This window comes from Tribolium madens, unplaced genomic scaffold (assembly GCF_015345945.1).
Source record: "Tribolium madens isolate multiple individuals breed KSU strain unplaced genomic scaffold, Tmad_KSU_1.1 Scaffold_20;HRSCAF=117;Tcas5.2_LG4, whole genome shotgun sequence".
Classification (NCBI taxonomy): Eukaryota; Metazoa; Arthropoda; class Insecta; order Coleoptera; family Tenebrionidae; genus Tribolium; species Tribolium madens.
The window spans coordinates 5,412,434-5,435,328 of NW_025400985.1; the positions used below are offsets into that span (position 1 = coordinate 5,412,434).

General features: G+C 31.6%; 3 protein-coding genes across 3 annotated transcripts in view; 1 reads left to right on the plus strand and 2 right to left on the minus strand.

Moving 5' to 3' along the window:
• Positions 1-3,001, minus strand: LOC123005157. The gene is made up of 4 exons (XM_044398796.1): positions 2,993-3,001; positions 647-768; positions 302-564; positions 1-244 (listed from the first exon to the last, which is right to left on the minus strand). Exons 1-4 carry the CDS (start codon positions 2,999-3,001, stop codon positions 15-17), a joined length of 624 nt encoding a protein of 207 aa, XP_044254731.1. The 3' UTR covers positions 1-14.
• LOC123005159 lies at positions 2,955-21,915 on the minus strand. Its single transcript, XM_044398798.1, has 5 exons — positions 21,826-21,915; positions 4,223-4,301; positions 3,653-3,843; positions 3,247-3,457; positions 2,955-3,199 (listed from the first exon to the last, which is right to left on the minus strand). Exons 1-5 carry the CDS (start codon positions 21,913-21,915, stop codon positions 3,057-3,059), a joined length of 714 nt encoding a protein of 237 aa, XP_044254733.1. The 3' UTR covers positions 2,955-3,056.
• LOC123005072 (homeobox protein unc-42) overlaps positions 18,434-22,895 on the plus strand; it is a 19,286-nt gene continuing 14,824 nt past the window's right edge. Inside the window, exons 1-2 of the mRNA XM_044398681.1 lie at positions 18,434-18,513; positions 21,649-22,259. Coding sequence (XP_044254616.1) covers positions 21,995-22,259 — 265 coding nt within the window. The 5' untranslated portion in view covers positions 18,434-18,513; positions 21,649-21,994. The remainder of the gene's footprint in view (positions 18,514-21,648; positions 22,260-22,895) is intronic.

The following is a 22,895-nucleotide window of genomic DNA, read 5'->3' on the forward strand; positions in this document are numbered from 1 at the left end:
CATCTTTACAAAACTCATTGTTTCTCATTCAATCCACATCTAAATCTAGCGCAATCACCTCCTGTTAACCCGACATCAGCAGCTTGCTCTACTTCCTTCAAAACATATTCATAGCTCCTGTCAGGATCAAGCGCCAGCATTTTTGTTGCTTTGAGTAGCATATCACCGGCTGAAACGTATTTCTTCGCTTGTTGAGGTTGTTGACATGCTACGTTTTGCAGACATCCGTTATCACCGGGCGAACCTTAAAATTAAACATCAATCATCGCATCAGATTTTTTCAGGTCAGTATTATTCCCACCGGTTAAGTAACTCAAGAAAAGTAGAACTTCGTCTTCGGTGAGGATTTGTTCTTCACCGTCGCTGCTACGACCCAAACCGCCCTTCCAAGTACCGGTCCCTAAAGACCCAGCGGCGAAAATCAGTGCTTTGAGAAGGACCAAAACGAGCAAATTTGTTAAGTTGAGAGAGACCACTTGGGAACCACCAGACGCGGTGGCACCGTAACCTCGGGACATCAAATTGCCGGCGATTGAGTTCAGAAGCCCTTTCGCGTCCAAACCTCTACAAAAAAGATACTTGGAAGTAGAATACAATATTTTTTATACTATTGTTAAAAGTAAAAATAATTTAATTTAGTAGTTACCTTGCGATATCGTTTTCGTTTTCAACTGCAGCAGTTGAAACTTTTAGGAAAACACCCGAACATAAAATAACTGCAACAAGCTTGTAACTCATCTTTGCGTCAAAAGATCTAGTGGAAGAATGCTACCACATATTTTATTTATTTATTTATATAATTTCGTTATAGAAATCTCGTTTGTTATAAAGTGTCATTCTATTGTTGTTAGTCAAACGCTATTGTTTATGCTCCACGTCTTGAACAAACTGTCTTGTTTTATACATTTACTATAGAAATCACTAGAAAATCTCTTCAGTTTTTTCGAGAATGTATTGTTCAAATTGTTTGTTTTTGTTATGTAAGTAACAAGCTCGTTGGGGAAAGTGAAAAAAAAGATGTTTCATCGAATAATTTTTTAATAACATCCGTCTTTTTTGATCACAGTGTATTTCTGGAATTTTGGAAGCATTGATTATCCACATAAACCCTTCAAATGTGAGTCTACAACTGCTTTTTTGTCAGTTGTTAGACCAATTTTACAAGTCCAGTTATAGGGGAAAATATTAGTTAGGTTTATTATGCATATTATGCACTTGTTGCATCTTTATGGTACGTTTTTTTATAGAACTTTAAATTATTTACATCCTAAATCCAAGTGTTATTTTAACCAAAAAAAAAGAACAAGTTAAATGCACAATATAGGGTGCGCCAAAACTCGAGCCCCAGAGAAAAATACCGTCTAAGGTAAGATACCAGAAACATAGAAAAATGTTTAAAAAATTCTATATACGAGTACATATAAAAATTTCGAAGTTACACTGGTTAATATGGAATTTTGAACGATTTKTCATTCGATTGACATAAAAATGTAAAACGGGCCTTAGACAACTAACATCACTTGTGGTTTTTATAATTTTTATGAAAAAAAAATGACAACAAATCAAAATAATTTATTGAACTTATATAAAAACACTTATTGCTGGCATTATTGTTTAGGAAAATCAGTAGTCTAATATGTGTGTGTAACTTTTTAACTCAGATTATTATGCCTAGTTTTCTTAGTCATTTTCCTATTTTCTATGCATTTTTTTTTCAACAAAAACCATAGATTCAGTTGTTACGTCTGGCTCACATTTTTAAGAAATCATAAAAAACAGAGTAGTTTTCTTTTCGAGTATTTCTAGCATAAAAATCTGGCTCACATTTTTAAAAAGGCTATAAAAAGGATAGTTTCCATAAAAAAATGATGTTTCAATAGATAAAATGATCTTAAATACAGGTCATTTTCTCAATTTTTTGTGTTTTTGAAAAGACTTCAATGGACTGTTTTTCAAACTCAACAAACTTCATTGACTAAAACTTGAAAATCGACTTATTTTCCTAGAAAAATGATGTTCTTTGAAAAATCTGAGTTAGAAGTGAAGGGTTAAAAATCAGGATTAAAAGTCAAATTCAACGTTGTTTTTGATGTAGAAATATCGGTTTTTGTTGAAAAAAATGCATAGAAAATGACTAAGAAAACTAGGCATAATAATCTGAGTTAAAAAGTTACACATATTATTAGATTACTAAAAATCGACGCCAAAAATAAATTTCAACTAAAACTTTCAAATTTTAGTTTCAAACGTTAATCATAATGACAATAAAGCATGGCTTACTTTGACATTTTTTGAACTGACATAAAGATGTCTAAAATTCCGTGTCTGCCACTGTATGAGAATTTTGTACTTTGACTCTATTTATTTCTGTTGGAAAAATAATTTTCGATGTTTTTTTGCTACAGGCTATTAGAGTTTTTAAAGTTTTAATGTTATTTCTGGCTTTTATTGGCAAAATTTTTGTTCCTTTACTAAATAATTCTAAAAAAACACATAAAGTCGCGGTTAATTCATAGTGGCCATTTAATTGATTGCAAAGTTGGCAGCCTCTAGCCCGCCACCTCTAGTGTGTGGGTTGTATCTATGTTGGTAGCAGAATTAACTAAATTGTGTCAACAATTATGGCGAGCACAGTAGATTTTATATGTGAAGTATTCAAACCCGACATTTTCAGAATTGTTATTTTTGATAGATATGTCCCTAAAAAACAATTGGATGTTTAAAGTCGGATTTACACAACTCAATTTTTGCAAATTTACACAAGGAAGTGGCCACTATGAATTGACCGCGACTTTACAAAATCAGAAAAAAATGACAAATTTTTTTGACATGTTCCTGGTATCTTATCGTACTTGAAATATTTCTCTGAGGCGCGAGATTTGACACACCCTGTATAATATTTAAACCTAAAGTATTTCAGTTCATTAAAAATAATAAATGAAAAGTAGAAAAAATATTTTGTATAATTTTATTAGTATTATTTAAATTGCACTATAGACATGTTTACTAAAATAAAAAAATAATATGCATGTTCTCAAAACATTGAAATAATAGTTTTATGTCTGAGAGACCATTTTAACAGAAGGCTGATTTCTGTTTTCAGCAATTATAGCATTTCTTCGCCCTGATGTGTATTCTGGATAGCTCAAATACCCGTCTTTGTCGGAATCATCTTCCATCAAAACACGATCAATAAGTTCTAAAATACAAAGATTAAAAAAAACAAAACAAAATTAAAGACCTTACCAACATAATACTCAAAATCGTCAGTGGAGTGAGTTTCTTTACCTTCTTCATGTTTTTCTTCGTGAGTAGTATGAAGAATAGCGTTGAGAATCTCAAGACCGTCAAGTTTCGAATTTTTATCAGTGTCATGAACTTGAAAATAGTAAAATTCCAGTTCTTCATCAGTCATTTTAGATAAATCGGGTTCCTTGATAATTTCCTCTAAATGTTCCTAAAATGTGAACAAAGCTTTATTATAAATAATTAGAAAAAATCAAAATTGACAGACATTTAGGATTTATGAGTTATTTTTATGCAGAACGATTATCAATATTTAGCCTATCTTTAATTTAAAAGCTGCATCATTGAAAAAAATCTCACAGAGGTAAAAAAATGGCTTTTTTCACAGTTTTTTCTTTTCACTGACCTGAAGATGCTCTTTATCGTGTAAAAGCTCGGCATCCTGCATGAGCTTTTCAGGCGCAGTCTTCGTTGGCCTATAATGGACATGTTTCACGACCGCTTCTCCTCTCGGATGATGTGGCCCTCTGCTCTCGCTCGTATGTATCAAAACCATCATCAAAAAGAATCCTGGAATCATCTTGTCGGCCTCATCTCCTGTAAACAAAACATTTAGGGTGCAAGCATCGAGGGGACAACCACACACTCTGCCAGACTTTTATTGAATTTCATTGAAATCGAAGTGTTGACGGAACAAGTTGTAGATATGTAATGACGGGCTAATGAAGGGGTTCCTCTGTGACCCCCAGGGAGGGTCATTAGCGTCCGATAACATCTCTTGTTACAGATAGAGGGCGTGTGCGCATATGTGCGTTGAAAGTGTCGGCCTCAAGTGCCTTCAAGGGGCCCCCCTGGATCATGAATTGAAAGCTTTATATAAGGGGTCGAATTGCTAAACACCTGTTACATTAAAGGGGGATTAAGGGATTTGTCGCGCCTCTCTTCACTTCATACAACAAGAAAAATATACACTTACGTGAAGCTGGCTTCGGAACGAGTTTCGGATCGATCGACAGCTTCCTCAGGACATGCGCGCCAGAATTCGCGATTTGTTTCTGCAATCTGGCAGGAATGACGACTTGTTTACTCTTCCAGGCGCTGTGAGGCGCCGCGATGCGATTTTTAGAAGAAACCAACTGAATTATCTTATTATCTCTTTGAATACTTTTTAGCAATTGTATTCTCTGCCTAATAGTGCGGAAAATTAGAGATTTTTATTGCAAACTTACTTATTTGGAGAAGTTTTCTACTTTTTCAAACGCAATACTAAAAAAAATATACACTAATGCAAACAAACATAATTTTATATGTCTATAGAATAATTTTAATTAGTCTTTTGCTTCATGTTCTAAAACAGTTTAAGTGTTTGAATTATTTTCAGAAATCTTCTTTATGTTCCTAGGCCTTGTCTACATAATATATTACCTACATTAAATTAATCTCAAACAAGAATTTGTTGTCGTTAAATTAAATAAGTACAAGTAGATTTAATCTACGACTAGAAAGTGTACACAATTTGTAGAAATGTGATTGTTTCAACAACACGCATTTTATTTAGACGATAATAAAGTAGATTAGGCAAGGATTGAATAAAGTTTAACTTTCTACTAATAACATTTTTATAAAGAAATGTATTCTAATAGATGGAGACGATTTTGGGTCATAGGATTTCCGTAAATTAGGGCCGAAAAATCTCTTTTCATTATGAAATACGTTATGTTCTGTATTTAATAGGACGTTTGATCTCACCGCCCTATTAAGCCTTCAGTTGAATTCCTAAAGGAGCCTTTCGAAAGCTGTTATGAGATCGTAAATAAATTAATTCCTGTCTAAAAAATTAAAAATGATAAATTTCCAGAAAAAAACCTCTAAAATTAATTAAGTTTATAAAATAGCCTAAATATTAATTGAGATTTTAAAAGATTGATGTTGTCAAATAAGTTTGATGATTAAACAGATGTAAAGTAGAGATTACAAATAAAATAATGTAGTTGGGTTGTAGATTTAACTTGAAACAGCATGTGGTATTCAAATTGAATAATATTATATCCAACTGAGATAAAGATGAAGATTTATTAAGTTGACACGTATTGTATCCGGGAAAAAAGTGTTTTAATTTATTTAAATTATTTGTCTAATTAAAAAAGTGACAATTTTGTGAAATGTCTCTTTTATGTATCAGATAACATATTTAACCGCGTTTGTCGTCTGCGTCAGCAAAACCTTTCTATTTGCAATTTTAGTACGAGATGCGAAATGCGGTTAGTGTTAACCTAATTATTAAGCTGCTTTTTACAATTTACAATCTTCATAAAAAAATTATCACATGAGCAGATAATAGATAAACAATTAAAAAATACCTGGTGTTATTGTAGATAATGACATTGGTCAATTGGCAAGTGTTATCTACTCTAAAGTCTTAAGGTTAAACTATACTAAATAAAAAAATAAATCGTAATTCAAAAATTCTGAAAAAAACATCATAACTTTTTGATCGCCTTAGCAGCAATGTATATTGATTTGAAATTTTTAATCTACATTTATTAATCTAAATTTAAATAAAACTCTATATTTGACCATTTTATTTTTTTATAAAAAAAACGTTACGAAAGAATTTTTTGATTTATTTTTGGCGTATTGTAGATTACCTACTTATTTTACTATGCAATTTGTATTATACGTTTTTTTCATAAAAAAATAAAAACTATTGCATTTTGGAGTCCGTTACAAATACCCAAAATGAGATATAAACTCTGTGTTACTGTATGTGTGAGGTACTTTTTTAATTCCAATTGTACAAAAATCAATTTGTTTACTGTAATTCTTAAAAATTCAAAAAATTCAACCTTAACTTTATCCCACTTTCCAAAAAGATTTAACAAAATTTGGAGAGCACTTCATCCACGAGTAGCCATCGTATTTGATTGTTTAATATTTCAATTTGTGTTTGTTGTTATTATGTTTTTTACACTTTTTTACAATAGAAGTACTTACTAAGCAAAATAGGTAAGCAAAACTAAACCCTGTTAGAAATAAAGAAAATTTTTCTATTAAATTCTTCTATTAAATTTCTGATTAAAGTAGCCTGAGAGTTTAAAATTAAGTTGATAACAGTGATTAATGTAAACTCTTGCTCTTGCCTTTTCTCGTCATGTAGGGCATAAATCTAAAGTCTTAATTTTTGAGTTTTTTTCTCTATGAACCACGAAGAACCCTAAGCATACTAAGCATATTTCCCTAGCCAGTGTATATTTGTATTTACAATGGTTACAATTTTATTACCATTATTATCAACATCTTATGTGCATCAAACATCACATTAGAGGCGTCTCCTGTAACTTTATTCAACTTTCCAAAAAGATTTAACAAAATTTGAAGAGCACTTCATCCACGAGTAACCATCGTATTTGGCTGTTTAATATTTCAATTTTTGTTTGTTGTTATTATTTTTTTACACTTTTTTACAATGAAAGTACTTTTTATTGCAAATACTAAGCAAAATAGGTGAGGAAAACTAAACCCTGTTAAAAATGAAGAAAATTTGTTTGTTTAAAATTTTTGACTGTGAAATGGCCAAACAGAGCAAATTTTATTGAAATATTGCTGCATCTAAAATAATGTGATAGCGGTGTATTTCAAAAAGACAATTAGTAATATATGCGGTGTCTTTGTTGTTATGTATTTCCGAGTCAAAGTAAGCTAGTGCATTAAAATTCACTTGAGAGTTGGTTGATGTCTGTTCCTTTTTTGAATCCACGTCTCTGCAACAGATGCATCATGTAGCAACAAGAGCATCTGACAGTTTTTTTTTACTTTGCTGTCGCCAAAGTTGTAATAATCGCATAACATCATTGGCTATAACACGACCTGAAAAAAGCTTCTTCATGTAGGCAATATCCTGTTATCCTCGTCCTTGACGATTAAAATTCGTTATCGTCCCGAATAAAAGCGTTTCGAATGCGTGAAAAGCGTCGGTTTTTCGCCGCTTCCTTCGAGCCGCATGAATATTTCGCTCGACGTCGTCCGCCTCCACCGCCGCCGCCGCCGCCTCCGCCGTCAAAAATCACGCGCTGGATTAATTCGAGGGTTTCAATTTGGCCAAGTTAAATATGTATAGTTGTGTTGTGGGGTGTTTAGCGCCTCATGGCGGCCTCGGCTGCAGAGTGCGATGTTCAACAACGCTGCGATGGCGGTGATCAATAAGCCGGGGCCCGGCGGCGATGTGCGGTTTCCATGGAGACACCCGGCACCACAGCTACCACGCCACCGCACGCACAAAAGTACCGACGATGGATTTTTTTAAATACCGAAACGGACAGACCACCAGACCAGGGGACACCACGATGGATGCCGGCGAAAAGGCGAAGGCGAAAAAGGAAAAACGCACATTTGAATATTTAATGGAATTTTTAACGAAAAGGATAATCATTTACTCAGGTCAACAGTCACAAAGTTGTGGTAAATGACGTCGCAGCACAAGAAATACCAAAGAATTGTGACATGATGTAAAAATTGTAAATTATGACACCCAAAATATTAAAAATTAAACTTCACCATTTCTTCTATTCAATTTCTGATTAAAGTAGCCTGAGAATTTAAAATTAAGTTGGTAACAGTGATTAATGTAAACTCTTGCTCTTGCTTTTTCTCGTCATGTAGACCATAAAAGTCTTAATTTTTGAGTTTTTTGTCTATGAATCACGAAGAACCCTAAGCATATTTCCCTAGTCAGTGTCTTTGTATTTACAATGATTACAATTTTATTACCATTATTATTATCATCGAACATCACATTAGAGGCGTCTCCTGTAAAAATTATAATTCGGTTACTCTAGGTTTGTATAGTAAACCCATCAGAAAGTCATTTTGTAACTTATTCCTGAAAAAATTAAAGTAACATCATTGTCAAAAAAATAAAACCGCCAATGTGATAGAACTTAAAAAACAGAGAAAAAAAAGTCCAAAATCAAGAAAAAAATTAACTTTTCTTTATACTGAGTTAGATTAATGAAGTTTTAATTACAGATTTGTTTGTTTCAGGTAAAGCAAAAAATATTTTTCCTTAGCAGTTATTGCGTAAAATCAAAGATAAAAAAATTTCCTCTTGGTAACTCAACCCGGAGACATAGTGTATGTTTTTTCATAATAATTCAGTAAAGGTACAAAAACTTTGCCAATAAAAGCCACAAATAATCTTAAATATTATTTCCATTTCTTCGTTTCCTCTTCTAATAGCATACAGCAAAAAACTTATGAAATCCCCCCCATAACTTCGAAATTTTTATAGTTAAGTTTTTTTACATTTTTCTTAACTTGATTTTTCTGGAACGCGAGTTCTAAAACACTCTACAGAACTTCAATATCAAATCTTCCTTTGCAGTTTATTTTACTCAATGTAGCATTTGGTTCTACAAAATAAAGATATCAAAAACTTTCCAATTCGTCATTATCTCTTTTGTTTCAAAGAATAAGATTAGTACTTGGAAAAAGCAAAACATTCGAAAAATGACTCAGTAAATCTTTTTTTAAATAATGGCAACACTGCAACTGCATTTTTGATGGCCACCAAAGGAAAAGAAAAAAATCTGTGTTAAAATTTTCACGTTCACATCTTTGAGTGTTCCAACTGATTTTTAACATTTTTATCTTTATGCGTTTTTACGTTTTTTTTTATGTTTGCATCTTTTAGAAACAGAAAAATTGCAACGATATGAGCCGGGCTAGAACTTCATTCGTTAAAAAAGCTTAGTAAAGAGTAACAATAAGTTTTCTAAAAACGATGACATTTATAAAACATTTATAACATTTAAATTAACTGTCAATGTTAATGTGATAAAAACATAAACATAAGTCTGAAAACGATTCATCTATGAGATAAAAAAACTTTAATTGAAAAAAAAAATTAAATTTAAGGAAAAACATAATAACTGCAGAAATTGCTTAAAATGTTTCCACTGCTTTAAATGAATGAAACTAACCAATTGGTTCACAAATGCCATCGTTTTTAATTTATCATGAGTTGTGCAAAATACATTATTTCTTGCTAAGCTAACGAATAGAATAGAATTTAATAATAAACAAATCTAAAGTCGAACCCAGCAATTAATAGTATTTATTATACAAGACGATAAAGAAATTGTTTATCTACGAGAGAAAAGGTTAAGTTTACGAGTGACAGAGTCACGAGTGAACTTTTTTCGCGAGTAGATAAACTATCTTTATCGTCGTGTATAATATTTCGTTTTATTTTGTAGGTACTCACCTACCAGAATTTCTTGAATCTAAACAGTAGATAAAAATTACTTTATTTCAGTAGACGATAAAAGACTACTTTATCTACTGAAATTAGTTGATAAAATATAAACAGTAGATAAAAATTACTTTATTTCGCTAGACGATAAAAGACTACTTTATCTACTGAAATTAGTTGATAAAAGCACTCTTTAACATTGAGTACAAAACAAAATGTAGTTATTTGTTAAAACTTGGTTAAAATGAGAAACTAGGATATTCTGTATAATAAGCTAATAATTGTAATTGTACAGTTTCTCTATATACGTGCTTAGTTTTTAATGAATATTATTTTTGTTTCGTTTATTTGTATCTAAAAACAGGAAATTCTATATTTCCTTCATTGTTTTAAAATCTCCAATCATGTTGCTAAAAAACTGTAGAAAAAGTTTTCTAATCGTAGATGTATCTCGATTGGAAAAGATCACATCGACGAGTGTATTTTGCAGAGCAATGTCGCCAATAATATAAGAATTGAACAGTTCGTCGAGAAGAAGCGATGAACAGAAAATTGAATTTATTTTTCAATCATTGCTGACTGATGGGCAGTGTCCGCCAAGAAGTGGGGAAAGAGGCAACACAGGAAGGACGCCTGACATCCGACTAAATTCACTCTGGGGGAAAACGAACGACGGCATCAATTTCTTCAAGGATAATTGAAATATTTGGCACAACGCACCCCCAAACATTCTCTCATCTCCATCGAAATATACGTAAAAAAAATCGCAAAATGTAACAGTAGCTTCTAATGTAAAACGAGATCGGCACTTAAAAATCCTCTCGACGAGATAAAATCGACACGGTGTATAATAATCGTGTCCACTTTACATATGAAATGGGATATAATTGCATGCAATCAGGTCCTCGACGGGCCCCGTGTGTGATTTGGTTTCTTTTCCGGGTTGCGTTGCGCTCCACCCCCCAATCTGTTATGCGGTGCTCGCTATTGATGCACACAATGAAGCACCGGGCATTGTTTATGTATGTACGGCATTCACATATTGTAGCGCTTCTATCGTTACTCATTGTTAACAAATTGGGTTAGAAAATGTGTGCTTGCTTTTCAATCGCCGGTTTATCGATGGAGCTTCGACCTCAGACGTAAATTAAAAATTGACAAGGTGGAATGGAGCTTTTAGAGCGGCTTCGCACATGAAGGTAAAAATAGCAGCGCACCATGTATATACCAAACACAACCCACCACATCGCATTAGAGCGCACCTTTTTACCGGGGCTTTTTAAAAATGTATAAAGGTTGAAGCGCAAGCTTTATCAGACTTAAAAGCTTTAAGCTCGGTGGCCAATTACTGTGCTAAAAAGCCTTGCATATATGATGGCCGCTAATATGGCTTCTGCAAAAAGCCTCCATTTCCTAATAAATAAACAAATTTATCTAAAGCTAATGGCCTACGTGCGCAACATTCATTATAGGGCCATGTATTCTCTCTGTGCAACGAAACTGTTTATTTTCGCAATATTACTCCGTTTCACCTACATTCCCCAAAACAGCGACAAAATATTACCTCAAAACGAAATTTCGATTACAACAAAATTTATTTTTTACAAACTTAAATACACAGTATTTAAGTGGTTTATGTGGTTACGTATAGAAACTTTTAAGAAAAGCGCAGATATGTATTTTTATTGGCGCATACTGGTATTTGCCAAAATCTTTAGTAAAATTGTAAAAACATTAATAATCTTAGATATAAGTAGGTACTTTCTATAAACACCCTATCTATCTAGTTATTTTTGTTGTCACAGTAATAGCAACATTATGATCACCAAGGTATTAAGATAAAAAAACAATGCTTCAAAAGCAACTTTGTAACACTGTTGGCAGCACTGTTAGCATACTGTCGTTTTTAAATAAGAATAAATCGTAGATCAATGTATTTTACCGAAACTAATGSAATTTGAGCTATTTTCAAGCTATTTGAATACCGCATACCCAAGTGTCAAATATGTCATCAATATAAACAAACTGTCAAAAATAATAATTAATTTAATTTAAAAAAGCCTCACTAGAAAAAACACATGTTACAACCAGTAACACTCGTTACTGCGTGGCTCGTGTCACAAACTACTCCTACCACAATGAGAGTGTTCGTAACACTTGTTTTTTAATATACTATTTTATGTGCATATGCTGTAAAAGTGGAAAACATGGTTTACACTGCGTCCGGAAAGTACCTATTTATCGGTCTAGTCTGTTTAATATTACTTATTACTCGGTAATACACAACACATTCTACCCACTACAAGTTTTAACACGATGAAGCTGTAATTAATTCAATTTAAAATTAAAAATTTTCGTGCACACGAAAAATTATGCATACAGGGTAATTTTACGGTATGTGCAAATATTTTAACAAGTGGTAGTAAAGCTCAAAAGAAGTCAAAATAACTCAACTCAACAATGTTCATAGTTTTTGAGATACTGCCGAATAAATTTAAATTTGCGATGCAGCCTTAAACTTCACTAACTCAAATTGTAAATAAATACGATCTCTGAGGTTCGCTCTTCAAAATCTATTACATTGTTTAAAAAAAAAATTAAAATTAGCAAAAATAAGCACACAAAAAAGTGTCTGCAAATAGAAAAATCATAAAACGGTAAAAATTTTATATAAATCTTTGTTGAAGATATCACCCAATTTTATTACCGCAAATATTACCAATTACTAGCAATGTAAACTTTGAGATAAAGTTCGCAAAAGGGTATAACTTCGTTAATATTACATTTTTTTGAATTTTTTTTTTAACTTCAAAGTGGAGGTTGCACCCTTTATATCTCAAAAACTAAAACATTCGGATAAGACAAGTTTAATTATTTTGACTTCATTGCAGCTCTACTATCCCCAGTTAAAATATTTGCACATCCCAGTAGGTAAATATAAATTATGTTTTTCCGGACTCAAAGATTTATAAGCTTTTATTAAGCAAACAAAATTACTAAATTATATAACAATCGATTAAATTTTTAATTCCTGTGATATAATTTAAGATATCAAGAGAAATATAAAAAATAATAAAACGTAAAACATTTAATTAAGGTTTTAAAAAAGTCATTTTTTATTGTGTGTTTGTTATAAACCACTTCGCAAAAAGAAAACTGTAATGGCGCAAATAAAGTTTTTTCGCAAATAAAGTTTTTTGTCTCTACATTAAGTTTTCCACTCTATAAATTCTTTTCAATTACATAATTTGCATGGAAAAGATAAACAAACAACAATTTATTTTTGTATACCTAATTTGCGTTTAAAACTAATTGTAATGTTAATAATCGAAACATGAACAATTTTTAATTTTATGAAAACTTTATTCTTAATTGTTCATTTTGTGCTTCAAAATAATAAAATTCTAAAATATAAAGCAGAAAAAATTGTAATATCAAAGGTTAAAAATATAAAACAGAAAAAAATGTAATATCAAAGGTTTTCAGCTATTATTATTACGTGCACTGTTCCTCTTGTGTATTCATTTATCGACATTTTTATATGTACATATTTCTGTTTTTACATTTTTTTGGTTGAAACAATTACACTGTCCAACACCAAAATATGCCAATCAAAAAGAATGTAGACAAAAAACAGAGTAAAAAATTAATTTTATATTTTTTATTTAATACTGAATGCAGGAAACATGAAATTTGTATTTAGAATCTAACAAATTTTTAGTTTGGTGAAACTAGAAAATATAAATTACGTTGTATAATTTTCAATAAAATGAAAATAAGACTGATAAAACAAACTGGTTTTAAATTTTAATTTTAATTTAAATAAAGAATTAATTAATTTAAATAAAGAATTAATTAATTTAAATAAAGAATTTCGTCAAACACTATTTATTTTTATCGTTCTTTTGAACAGAAAAGTGCCAATAAAAACATTATTCAAAAACAATAAAGCAAACGTTTTCAAAACATTAAGTGCGATTTTCTCAAAATTCATTCAATAAAAAATAAACCAGATTTCAAATTTGTATTCATTTGTATTCAATAGATGCCACAAAAACACAAAGTAGGTACTTACTTAAAGCCTAGTAGGAAATTTGGGTAGCGTTATTAAATATAAATACCTTGATTCGCCTCGGTGAAGAGTTAAGTGAATGCCCTAACGCAATAATAAAAATGGGTTGATTCCACCTCGTGCTTTTAATCTTGATCCTGTTCCTTGTTAAAGCAAATTAAGCTCTGTATCAGAGCAAGAAAGTTAGTAAAGTTTCAGCTTTTCAGTCGTTAACTCAAGATGTCTAAATAATGCATGAGACAGATAAATAATTAAAATTTTGGCAAAGTATTTTAATTAGGACTTTCAGTGTTTATGTTAAATTAAAAGCCTTTTAATATTTTTCCGCATCCGTGTTCCACCCACAACCGCATGATAAAAACTTTAGCGCCAATTTTAATCAAGATTATCGCAATAATCAGATTGATGGTAATCAGACTAATCACCGATTTCAAATAGTTACAGATTTTTAATTGAGTTCGTAAGTTGGGAATTAATACACGGTTAATTATTCTCGTCGCCGACTTCAGACGCGAGGATTTCTCTCTTAAATTATAATAACAAAGCCGAATGTTAACGTGACATGAAAGGGGTGCGAATGTGGTACATATTCGTAAAGCTTCACTTTATTGTCAAGCCCACCATCACATGAAATCCGAAATGGTATCTGCATTGCCTCAGGACGTTCAAATGCGACAATACAGCCTCGTCTTTTACCATATGTCTGTATGTTCCCTGCACGCATTTGTGTAATTCGCATTTGCTGCCACAAAGAATTTTTAAGACAATTTTCAAGCTATTACAAGAAATTTATCACAAAATAGCAGCATGCATCTGTTTGTTGTTCAATTAAGGAGAAAAAAAACTTTAATGACTCGATATGTGGGCGCAAAAGCGCAAAAAGTAGTTTGCGTGCATTGTTAAGGGCGAGAATGGCAAAATTAGGGCTGCCCCGTCGAAATCAGCATGCGTATATTTGAAATTGAAATGAATGGTAATAGATTCAAGTCGGTTTTTTGATGTCGATTGTGATCAGATGGACTCAGCATGACATCCCTGACGCATCTGTTACGTTTTTCCATCCTCTCGTTGTAAATTTTTCACACCTTAATGGCCCGATTTGCAATTTTCCCTCCGATACAGAAGAAAATTCACCGATTAGTGCCGAGTCCATGGTCTTCCTGTCCTATTTGTGATAGGGGATGCGAAGGAAACGTTCTGATTGGTGCGCTGAAATGACAGCTCGGAGCATAAGAATGATTACTTTTCTCCATCATCGCCGGAAGCTCTCGTCCAGTTTTGAGGGTGTCCACACACGGGATAATTACACATCCGTAAAAAGGCCAGCCTTTGCTTTTCGAACGTAATCTAATTATCGAAGGGACAAACACTCTTGAAAATCTTAAGAATCTTCGGAAATTCAATCTAAACAATCCGCTCAAAAGTAGTTTCCCTTGAAAGTTGAAAGAGACACCAGCGTCGGCCGTCCATTAAAAAGTCATTAAACATCATCTCCTGCAATTACAAACTTACTGTATCTCGTCGCAAGTTCCCAACAACTCTCCAACTTCTTCAAAACCATTAATTACTTAACCCAGCAATAACTATAGATCAATACTGACTCGAAAAAAAAACACAAAAAAGGTGTTAATTTAACGAATCTCCCGACACGTGATAAGATAATTATAGAGTGGAAGCCCCGTTCGCCTCATTCACACACTTTTAGCAACAATGACTTATTTTCAGTTAAGTTAATTATAAGGTGGCGCTCGGTATTTTGAAATGTTTTGATTGAGCGATTGTCGGTTATAAAATTGGCTGAATAGAGTAGGTGGAACACTTTAATTCTTTATATATAAATATTTGCAAGGGAGCGGTGTGTTCACGTGTCATTAAAGTGACGACACGTGAAGGACACGTGACTCAAAAGCTGTCATTAATACAGTCACTGATTGCCGAGATGTTGGGAACATCCCACTGCAGGAACCTAATAATAGATGGGATCGAAAATTTAATTTTCAGCAATTGATACAAACGAACGCAAAATTTCGACAAATGCTCGACGCGCCTTCTGATGTTTCGGTCCAATCAGCCAAAGTGAAAGGACAAAATTGGACCAACACGTTTAGAAAAAAACACTTTTAATTCACCAGGCGTTCAAGAACATAGAGATCTGTAAAATGAAATTTCTCGAACATTCTTTTACTAAATATCTTATGCCTCATCTAATCTAAATTCCAGACAATAATAAACACCAGTTATAATGGGTGTAAATAATAAAGTAAATTGACTTTTATTAAAAATAAGTTTTTAAGCAGCAGGCATTTAGAAATAACTTCTCGTAAAGCGTAATCTAACGTTTTTAAGCCCTATGTCACGGACCCGACCATAGTCAACATTGATTGAAAATGTTATTTTTGAAAAGTAATTCATGTCAATTAATCATTAGTTATTACGTTTAATTTTGCGAAATTAAACCAACCAACATTTATTTTAGAGGTTGAGTTTTTTTTTTCAGTTCCAAATATACAAAAGTGTTCGTAATTTTATTATTTTTCCCAAGATCTTTGATTTTATTGTCTTCAAAGTTAATGATTTCAATATTTTTGTATAATTTTGTTAAAATGGTTTACTAATTCTAAAAATTCGTTTAATAAGCTTTTGGTAAAAACTAATATCATTTTGTCCACGCATACCCATTTATTGTCTATACAGGGTGCGCCAGAACTCGCGCCCCAGAGAAAAATGTAAGATAAGATACTAGTACCAAAAACATAGAGAAAATGTTAAAAAAATTCTATCTATACAAATTTCGAGGTTATGAGAATTTAAAATTTGCACTTTAACTCTACTTATTTATTTCTGTGGAAAAATAATTTTCCAAGTTTTTTTGCTACAGGTTATTATACAAGAGAAAAAAGGAAGCTGTATCCTAAATTGTAACTCTGTTTAATGTTATTTGTGGCTTTTATTGGCAAAATTTTTGTACCTTTACTAAATAATTATAAAAAACATATATAAGATCATCAGTATCATTAAATAGACAAAAAATGTCAAATTTCAAAAAGCAATTGTTAAATTTTTTTGACATTTTTCCCATGTTTGTGGTATCTTATCTTATTTGAAATTCTTCTCTGGGACGCGAGTTCTAGCGCACCCTGAAGAATTTTGTCAGAATATGCAGAGTTTTAATATGTAATTTGCGTGTAATTTAAGCTTTAAATTAAATAAGTATTCAAATAATTTTCTAAAATTAGAAAAAAGCTTTCACTAAGATTTTAAAGTTTAAAGTCGCTCATTCCTTTTGAGCTTTGAAATATTTTATTCGTATTAGTGTTATTTAAATTTGCCTTACTTGTAAACATAAAATTTGCAGTACAATCCACAATAAAAAACCCTATAAGTACCTACTTTGCCGGCAGCTCCACATTTTTACAACAAAAGTTGCTTATTTCTATTTTATGCAATCTCATTCTATCAGGTTTAGTAAAACACATTTTATCTTGTTTTGATGCTTATATTTATTGCAAGAAGCAGAAGAAGAGGCACAAGCCCCCTGTGTTCTCCCCATAAATACGCCACTAAATATACGAGAGGACAGGTTTTTGCAACACTTAAATTCTTTAGTTGCGTTTTGAGCAAACAACAAACAACAAACAAATTCAACTTCAACAAACCCAGTGATAAAGATGAGCCCTTAAATTAATGTCTAGTAGGTACAGATTTTTTATTTGCTTTGTTCACTAGTGTATAGAAAAACTAATTTTGTCAATACTTGAAATTACAATCTAACAAATACTTACCTATTAGTGTTAGTAGATATTACAACAAAATTTTACGTGGAACAACCTGTAGTCCTTTTAATTACATTTTCAACTATTTTTGACTAGCAGATAACATCGTTCTTGTGCCTGGATTTAATTTTTCTGGTTTTTAAAAGTTTCCAATTAACGTAATTAATAATTAAATTAATTACCTAGAGCCTGAAAATAGAGTGCATGACCCAAACAAAGCTTACTTTCTAAGTTCTTCTTTCAGTGCATTCAAACTTTAAAAGGTTAACAAATTGGATAATTTTATTAATTATGCCTTACACTTTTGTATAAAATCGCCGTCCATATTTCCGTAAACAACGTCAAACCTTATTTTAAAAAAACGTGTAAAATGTAAACTGCGAAAAAACATCGTGACGAGAATATATTTGTCGCAAGATGAAGAATGTCGATTAACGAGATAGATCCCAACGAAATAGTCGTACATTTATTTACCATCTAAATTCGCGATAAAATTGAATCATCCCTTTATAAATAAGGCTTATTATCCAAGGCCGGCAGCATAACGTCATGTACATCCCCGATCTAAACTAGACTCCTCTTTCAAGCAGGCATTCGCAGAGAACACAACACTTTTCTATATGAAAAACGACGAAAGCTCTGTGTCAAAATATAAAAATCGAACAACTGCCTCGGGACATATATTCCACCATTTTGCTGCATCTTGATTCTGATTGGTGTTGCCATGGTATCTCTACCCCATCCGGACCAATCACAACCGAAAATCTCGCACGCGACCGCTACCATTCGCCAGTTCTAAGTATCCACGGAGCTTTCGAGATTAAGCTCGCGTCGACTCGCGCTGAAAGCTTTCCTACAGTCATCACGGTGTGTGAAAGGGAGATAAAAAAAGTTGAGTGCGTCGGGGATGTTTCAGAGAGCAAGTCTCTGATAACAGAACAAGGCTATCACAATTTAATGTTGTTATATTCACTTGGTGTTTGGCTTAGGCATAAGCTAGTCATATTTGGATCCCAGTTAACTCAGCTCCAAAATTTAATTAAATCAGTCACAGATATTAACAATATCAACGCGTAGTCAATTGTTTGTGATTGAGTGAGAGCTAGTGTTTAGTTTGAGTGGATATGGGACCCTGGGCTTGTTGATAAAGTGATGTTTTGGTTCACGAATAGGTATGTAATATTTGATTAATTAACAAAACTACAAATCTAAAAAGTTATTTACTTATTATTTATTTTAATAAACGCACTATGAAAATATCAGAGAATATACCTAAAGGAACACACATATTCTAAAATTGTGATTTTTCAGACTTTGTCACATATACAAGGTCGCTAAAAAGTATGAGTACAGTTAAATATTATAAAAACTATTCATCAAAACTTTTTAAAATTTGGTATATGTTTAAAAGTATTTAAATTCCAGGACGTCAGATATTTATCGAATTTCTATCTCCATTTATTCTAGGGATACAACGCTAACTTGATTTTTTTTAATATCAAGAAGAGTCAAATTTAATATTTTTAAAAAGAGCATTTTTTTCTGAGTTCTGTGATCTAACACATGCATACCTTATTTAAAAAAAAATATCGAAATAAATTTTGAAAAATTTATTTTTTTCCTAGTCTTGGAAATGTTGTTTTTATCTGTCGCCTGAACTTTGACCAAAAAATAGATAAACTGTTTCTCAAATTTCAACGCGCTCTGTTAAACCATTGTGAAAATATTTAGCTGTATCCATACTTTTTAGCAACCCTGTATTTCATCTGAAATAACTTAATGTAAATATTCTAAAATATAACTATGTAGTAAATAAATATTAAAAATTTGACATTTTATATTAATGTGGTAAACTAGATTATGTTTTTTAAGTTAGTTTCATCGAGAGTTTATAAACGATTGGCACCACTGATTGATACTAACTCACTGTTAAAATACGGTTAAACCAGAAAAAATTGAATTGTAGGTAATTACTAAAATGTTACAATTGGATTTACGAGGTTTCAGTTTTTGAAACGCATCACTAAATAATTTCATTGACTGCCTACTAATGTAAAATATACCTACACAATAGCATTTGTTTTATTATTGTTGCAACGTTATAAGAGTACTACAACACTATTTAATAAACTTTTTTTGTCAACATCAGTTAAATTTAATCAAAAAATTTCTGCCACCAATTAATTGTTTTAAGATAAAAATTTAGCCAATTTATTAAATGCCTGTTGTTATCAATATATCGTATTTTGTCTTAATAGCAATTAAAATGCAACAAAAAATAATACTTCAATATAAAGAAAAATATGATGGAGTAAAAATTATACGACTAACAACAATAAAAAAACTACTTACACCAAAATTAATTGCTTATTTTCATTTTCATATAAACATGTACTTGTAAACAGAATTCATAAATCTTCAAAAAAAATATATTACTGCTAATAATTTGTTTCTCAAGAGACTGTTTTTAAAATATCCTAGAATAAAAATAAAATTTTGTTGGATGCGCCAAGCAAAAATTAATACCTAATAAATTAAATTCTTTTTTCCAACACTAATGTCTTCTACTGTTTCTTTTATGTCGTCGTTAATAGACGCTCTACTATAAAATACGTCAATCACATCGTATTTTATAAGTACATATAGTACCTGCACTTATCTAGACATTTTGTCAATGTTGACATTATTTTGACAAATTTCTATATAACAATTTCTAAATTTAATAAAATTTGCGATCCACTATTAATGTTAGAAAAAATTTTGAAAACAACACAAAATTTAGAGTTTAAAAATCTCTGTCTATTATAATAGAATCTCGTTCTCCAACGGTCGCTGAAATATAAACTTCGACCTTGATTTTTAAACTGTCTGTATAACTCTTGTTTTAAAAACTATTAATAAAACAACGAAATTTAAAAAAATTGAAAAATTCCACACTTATTTTACAATCCCAAAAACTAATTTTAAAATTTTGGTGAATGCGTCAGGCAAAAATTACTTAATATAAAATATTTTTTCTTATTAAAATAACATTAATTACAAAAACAAATAAATTGTTAAAAGTTTATAAAACTATGCAGTCCTTATTAAACACTTATTTTACAATAAAACAAGTTAATTTTCCAGAAATAATAAATAATAAAGAAATATAATAAATTTGCCAGTGGTGCCAACGTTAAAGACTATCGTTTGACAATTACATTAAAAAAAAAGACTTTATACATCTATTTTTCTATAAAACATGTCAATTTACTGAAAACATCTATTAAGATTTATAAAAAAGACAATGTTTCTTGACTGCTAGTAGAGTAAGTAGAGAGAGTAACAACATATTTATAAAACATTTTATTTTAACAAAAAAATAAATTAAATTGACGTTTAGTAATATAATCTAGTCGACAACATAACCGTCGCTTCACAAGTATGATGTGATTTATCAGATTTTATTAATATTTTTGCACGATAGAACGCTTTTACCAGTAGTTAGTTACCGTGTTTGTTTCGAGATCAGTATGTGGTATTTACTGGTTTCTATGATAAACAAAACGGTAAGTAATTTACTTACCGTTCTAAAACGGTAAGTAGTTTCAAACATTAATCAGATAAAATCCACAAAACATTTATTAATATCATAAACATTATTATAAACATTGGCGACACTTTAGGTAAAAATAAAATGACACAATTGACATTTTTATTCAAATATAATTAGTTCAGATCTACGTAAAAATGTTTCTATCGTGCAAAAAACGTTATAAACATCACGAACGTTAAGGACTACCGATCTCAGACAATAATTGTCTTCGATCGGTAAAATGTCCTTATCGTTCTTAATACTTAATTAATAATTAATTATTTCAATATTTAATTATTTACATATTTGTATGTCTATTCTTTTTATTGTACTATTACTACTATAAAATTAAATACATGCAACTTCTTTATTCAAACATTAAATAAATCGATTCTTTTACCCATAAAATCCAAATAAATTTACTATTGTAGGTACTTTGAATTATCAAAAATAAAACAAATAAAATAGTCACTAATAATTTTAAAGAATTCCTCCAGGTCTAATTCAAATATTACTATAAACAAAAAGCCAGAGTTATTGACAGTTTAAGACATTGTTAATACAAGAAATTACGAAAAACAATTACAAAAGTTTTCTACTAAATTAATAAATTAATAAAATAGTAATAAATTCTCAAAGCAAACCACAAATTCCTCTAATTTATTTGTAATAATACATATTTAATAATAGAATAACGAGATTCCTAAAATATTTCCTTACGATTTTTTTTCAGATGAAGAGAAAAACGTCGTGACAGTGCTTCCAGTGCTTCGCAATCGGAAATGTCCGCCTTAATTTAAGTTTCCTCCCGTTTTGTTTAACGTTGATTTTTGCGTTCGGTTTGTAAAAGACTCCCCCGTGTCGTAGGTCCCTCAATGACCGCGAAATCCCCCCAAGTCTAAGCAACCACCAAGTTGGATTTCAAAGGCGTTTCTTCCTGCCTGGGGGCATTAGGCAGTTCGCCGGCCCCCTCAGCACCAACTTCGTCTTCCGACGACATCTCGCATCAACAATTCAACATCTTCCCTGCTATCTTTAGCAGGCAGCTTAACTTTAACGCGTGTCCACAATCCAAATCGATGATGGAAGAGCTCCGACCTAACTTGGTGGGTGTTGGAAACTTGTTGGGAGTCGGGGGACTGCTCGAAGAACACCACGGCCATTTGATGAGTTCGAGTAGTAGTAATGGTGACAAGGGGACGGCGAGGAAATGCAACACAAGTGGCTCGTCGGCGGAGGACTTCAGCGCCATTTACGGCGGTTTACCGCATTCGCATGAGCACCACCCACACACGCCAGCCCACACGCCGCCGGCGGCCCCGAGGTCTATCACGGATCATACAGGTACTAAAATTATTATTCATAAACAGCAAACCGACGCTAAAAAGCCTACACGCAAATGGAATTAGGCGATCTTGCCAGATTTGCAATTTGTGGGGCCAAGGCGAGCTTAATCAATGCGAATTTCATCAACAATCAAGATAAACACAAGTTTTCTAAACTCAAACAGGAGCAAATGTTGTGATTTGTATTGTTTAAGCAGAGTCTTACAAGATTCTTCTTGTAAGATGCAGTGATTTTGGTGGATGCGCCGGGCAAAAATTAATTAATAATAATTTATTCTTTGTAAAATTTAATAAATCAACAATTTTAAAATGTATTTTCTATTTCAATGTCACAATAAGTATTTTGTGCAACTGTTTTCTTTGTGACAGTGTTTTTATGTCATAGTCGTATTTTTGCCGTCACTGTGTGTGCACACTTAAGTGAAAAATTGTTGAAGTCCAATATATTTCACCGATATTAATGCAATCTGAACAATTTTTAATTGATTTGGTTAAATGTCATCAATTTTAACTATCAAATAGAATAATAAATTCAGTTTAAAAAGCGCTCAATAAAAAATAATATAAAAAATGCATGTTACAACCTCTCATTGTAATACTCATGCATTTGTAACACTCGTCATTGCGTGGGTCA